This window comes from Morone saxatilis, unplaced genomic scaffold (genome assembly GCF_004916995.1).
Source record: "Morone saxatilis isolate NCDOM2014 unplaced genomic scaffold, NCSU_SB_2.0 Contig3, whole genome shotgun sequence".
Classification (NCBI taxonomy): domain Eukaryota; kingdom Metazoa; phylum Chordata; class Actinopteri; family Moronidae; genus Morone; species Morone saxatilis.
In genome coordinates this window covers 7,162,487-7,167,721 of record NW_023339873.1, presented here as the reverse complement: position 1 = coordinate 7,167,721, position 5,235 = coordinate 7,162,487, and the positions used below count along the sequence as shown (strand labels likewise).

The 5,235-nt window shown below is 41.6% G+C and overlaps 1 protein-coding gene across 1 annotated transcript in view; it reads left to right on the top strand.

Annotated features, from left to right (window-relative positions):
- Window positions 1-15: 15 nt before the first annotated feature.
- The window catches only part of plppr3a (phospholipid phosphatase related 3a), a 15,459-nt gene continuing 10,239 nt past the window's right edge, over window positions 16-5,235 (top strand). The window contains 3 exon segments of the mRNA XM_035673442.1: window positions 16-281; window positions 4,535-4,638; window positions 5,043-5,228. Of these exon segments, the coding sequence (XP_035529335.1) occupies window positions 4,558-4,638; window positions 5,043-5,228 (267 nt within the window). The 5' untranslated portion in view covers window positions 16-281; window positions 4,535-4,557.

Below are 5,235 nucleotides of genomic sequence, written 5' to 3'. Positions count from 1 at the left end.
TCTCTCTCTCTCTCTCTCGCCATCCCTGCTCCTCTTCTGTAGGTCTCCCCACTTCATCCAACCTTATTCTCCCGGTCTCCTTCAGTGATCCCAGAATAGCCGCACACCGGACGCACTCTCTACCACAATAGTGGGGGGGTTTGGATTTCGGGGTGACTTGAGAGACGCCGGAGATGGATTAAAGGGACTGTGCACCGCAAAACTGGAGCAGCACGCACGACCACGCCGGGGGGGAAGGGGGCGACGGGACTCGGTGAATTCGCGAAGCCCCCGGGAGAGAGGTGAGTGTGCGGGCTGTCCGGTGGCATTGTGGCTCTCTCCCCCGCATGCATCCCCAGCAACCTACCGCTCCTCAGCACATGGTTTTCACGTTTCCATAATTGATGATCTCATACGCAATCTGCTGATTTCTGCTTGTGGAGTAACAGCGATATTATAGATATAATATAATATACTATTATGTTCCTTTATTGCGGCTCATTTATGTACAGTGGCTACTGCTAATCTGGACAATAACCACCTAAGGTGATTGCCTTGAGAAAACAGCAATTACATCAAATTGCATGTTCAGAAAAACATGTTATTTGGAAACATGCAACCATCACTACCAATTTGTACACACGTTATTGAATTTATATTATTATTATATTAATAGCATCTTAAAATGATGGTTGAACTGTGTTCTTCAATTCAAAAGGAGGTGCTATAAGTTGTGTGAACCCTCCTCCACATCAAGTGGTGCATATGGCCCTTTATGTCTCTCTTGCTGTTAAGGGCCCTGCAGTGGACATGGCTCTGCAGCAGTCACTTTTTAGATGAGTGAATGGAGAGAAAGATTAAATTGTACTGTTACACTTTATGTTCACCTCATTCTTTCATTTTCAAGTTCATGTTTGTGAGCCATGGGTCATAAAAGAGCAGTGTGGATTCTTATTTTAATGCTTAGTCAATGGTCCATTGGAAGACACCATGGAGTAGTCAGTACTACACTATACTGTATGGTAATATTGTAATTTGCAGACCTATGTGGAATCAACAAAAACATTTTCTTGAGGCAAATATTTCTATGCTTTATTTTAATTTGAATTAATAAAAAGTATTAATGTTTTGTAAATAAGACTGTTCATTCTGAAGAACATGTTAACTAGAACGACACCACTACACAACACACTTTGGTGAACAGTTAAGCCAAAAAGAAGACTGTCCCTTTCCATCAAAAGACATAATAAGCATAATGAATGTATGTGACTGCAGCAGCTGACTACTTTCAATATTGATTCATCAGTCAATGATTTCCTCAGTTAATCAATTCAGTTAGTCCTCAGATATCTTATTTTGTCTAACCAACAATACTGAAACGCAAAGATATCAAGTTTGCTATCAGAAAAACAGCAAATCTTCTTATTTAAGAACCTAAAATGAGGTAATGCTGGGCAATATTGCTTGAAAAATTACTTCAGTAATTACAAAAATAGCTGCCAATTACTTTCTTGTCTATCGATTAATTGATTTATTGTCTGATCATTTCAGCTCTATGCCATGCAGTGCTATAATGCTCATGTGTATGATATCCGCTAAAATGTTATTATATATATATGCAAATCTGTACACCATTCACATCAATTACTACAGCTTTGCGAATTCAGTTCAGTTTGCCATAGATATGGAAATATAATTTGTGCACCCGCCCCATGATTCAGATCCATTCCAAAATGTAATAAGTTCTTTCTTGGCCAACGCTACAACTTTCCAACTTTAATGAAAATGGGCCAGTAGTTTTTCTGTAATCCTGCTTACAAACGAACAAACATCACTGAAAATACAACCTCTTTAGTGGAAGTAATGAGTGGAGAGTACATGCTTTCCAACAGGGCATGAGGGGTCACTGGGTGGTCACATATGAACATGATGTGAATCATATGTATATAACACAGTTGAACACCTATAGCAGATTCTTGTTAGACAGCTTTCTGTAGCAGCATGAAAACACCATATTGCAACATATCTATCACATCTATAGTCAGCCTGACATACAAAAAGCTCATTGCACTACTCTACTGTGTAATACCATACTCTAATACTAGTCTAGTCTTTCTCTTACCACCCCCACCCCCTCGCTACTGTTGTGTTGGTGGTCACTGAGTCTTGTATCTTCCTCGCCGTCTGACACACTGTTTCTGTCCACCGCAGGCTATATAACCCACCTCACTCTGACACATACACACAGAGGAGATGTGCACAAATTGCATAGAATATACACACACATCCAAACAGTGCCATGATGTTTGCAAGCACAAGCATACAGCAGCTCAGACTACGCATATTTTGCAGTCTCACACACAAATATGACGTGCGCCAGAGGACAAATGCTGGTGTGACAGATAAACGAGCCCCTTTCTTCAGTAAAGAGGCTCATTCGGTGTGTGTTTGTGTGTGTGTGTTTGTGTTTGTGATGTGAGTTGGGGTGAGGTTTAAGTGCTGACTGGAGTAGGTCACTGAGACCAAGCGGCTGGGAGAGTGAGACCCCAGGACCCAGAGTCTTCCTAAGCTGCTTTCAGCTACACTGGAATCCATCCATCCCAATATCCTCCGTGTCTCTGATCCTCACCCGCCACCAACCCCCCTCTCGCCCCACCAGCACTAGACATACACATCTACCAGACATACACAAACTCGAGCTACACTCTTCTGCTTTTCGTTTTTTTTTTATCATTCGTCTTCTTTATGTCTTTGATCTCCGCTTATCTTGTCCCCGGTTCTCTCCTATTCTCCTCTCCTCTCCTCATCCCTCCTTTCGTCTCCTCTTCATTTCTAGCAGTCATGGAAATTAGACTGTAGCAGTCTTTGATTCCCTGTGCCTTACACCGCCTCAGGGTCAGGCCCTCTTATCTAGTAGAGAAAGAGAGAAACAGACAGAAACAGAGAAAGGAGATAAAAAGAAGGGGAAGAGGCAGGGAGAGAGAGGTGTTAGGACAGAAGGACAGATAGCAAGAGAGGGGAAGGTGTAGAAAGGTAGGAAAAGCAGAGACAGGGATTTGTAGAAAGCCATTCTGAAAAAAGACAAAATGGGAAAGAGAAAGAAAAGCAGAGAAAGGGCAGGAGAGAGAACTAAGCAAAGTTAAAAACCAAGCAAAGAGACAATAAAATGGAGAGTAAGAGGTACCAGGAGGCAGATGATGACAAGAGGCAGAAATAGGTAGAAATGCCTAGACAGCTTACAGCCACTATGATTTTCCTCAAGAATAGTATATTTGGATTGAAGGTGTTTTCTGCTGATTTTGTGCTCATAGTCAATCTGCCTTAAATTTGACTGTTTGTGTCACAAAAAGAGGAAATTGCAATTGAAATTCGGTCACACTTCAGTTGGGTCAACAGGACTGTGACACAATGCACAGAAAATTTCACTGCATGTTTTAGAGAGTGACACAACAAACCCTGATCATCACAATCATGGCTTTTTTTTTTTTGGATAGAATGCAATTTATAATAAAGTAATTATTGACCAAACAAAAGCAAACCAAGATATCAGAATAACCATTCTGGTAGAAAATTAGTTAAACACAGGGAACTAGGGGTAATAAGGAGAGATAAAAAGAGAGGGTTTGTAAAATGAAGGCAGTTTAGTAGGAAGGGGAGGGGATGGATGGAAGGAGATTGAGAAAATGATAAGTAAAATGGGACACGGAGAGGTGGGAGAGGTAAAGGGGGCGAGATGGAGTGAGGGAGATTGAGGGAAATGGGTAGAGGACAGAGATCCAGAGATAGAAGGACAGGCAGAGAATATGGAGAAATAGGGAGCTGTAGGGAGAGCTGTAAATATTTAACTGTGTTTAGTTTTCCATTTGGGCCTTTAGCTCTTATTTCTCTCTGAGGCCTCCTGATCGCCTACAGGTTACTGATGGCAGGAGATGTCTGCATGTGTGCATGTCTGAGTTTGTGAGGAAAATGAATTAAGTGTGCAAGAACCATTTGTAAGTTTACCCTAGGGGAGGATTCATTCAAGTAATTCAGAGCTTCCTTTTAATTACGATTTTGTCTTTTTCTGTTTTGTAGATTTCCCCATGAATTTTCAACACAGAGCATCTTAATAATCTTGTGTGTGTGTGTTTCTGTCACTCTGAACATGTATTTGCACACACGTGTGAGAGAATCACTGAGCATGGTTATTAAGTGTGCATGTGCACAGTAGTAGGCCTAGTTATTGAATGTGAATGGGTGTGAAAAAACTAATAATCCACCCCATTACCAAACACTTTAACAAAATTGCTCAGAATACATTTTAATTGTCTGTTTACTAATCCAAGGTCTCATTCTTTCAAAGTAATGCATTCAAATGTGTGCATTTTAAAACTTCTCAGCCTTAAACAGCCTTTGAAAACTTTTTGAACCTATGTTTCATTCATCAGATAAGTCTATGCCTGGCAGAAGTTTGAATATCTTTATGATGCTTTCAGAAATATTGATGGTGGAAAAATCCATGAAAGCGCTCTGAAACTTCTGTCTGACATTTCTTTGCAATCTGTTATCCCAACAGGCTGTGACTGGTCCCACCCCAAGATGACATCCCCCAAAAACAAAGCCAAGAAAAAACCACCTAAAGACAGCATGACGCTGCTGCCGTGCTTTTATTTTGTAGAGGTATGTGGCGATAGATTTAATGTATTGATGAATCACCTTTTTTATATACTAGTGCTTGGTAAACGTGACTCACTACATTTACCGAACTGAACACTAACTGATTCACTCTTTCTGCTGTATAGAGTCGCACTAATAGTCAGTTTTTATGTTGATCGCACCTAAATGCATCTGACCACTATTGTAAGCAGAGTTTGATGTTCTTCACAGGCAAATATTATGGTGTCATCACTTTCTTCTTTCCCCTTGTGTGTGTGAAGGTGTGTATTAGTTGAGATAAAACATTGGCTGAATCACCTCTTTCCAAACAAATATTAAATGCTAGTCACTCTATTTTGTCCTTGTCCTTGTCCTTGTGCGTGTGGCGGGCGTGCATGTGTGTGTGTGTGTGTGTCTGTGTGTACTAGCTACCCATAGTCCTGTCCTCCTTGGTGTCCCTGTACTTCCTGGAGCTGACAGATGTGCTGGCCCCGGCAATGGTGGGCTTCCGTTGCCATGACCGCGACCTCTCCATGCCCTACGTGGAGACCGGCGATGAGCTCATACCGCTGTTGATGCTGCTGAGTTTGGCCTTCGCTGGTCCTGCAGCGTCCGTACGTC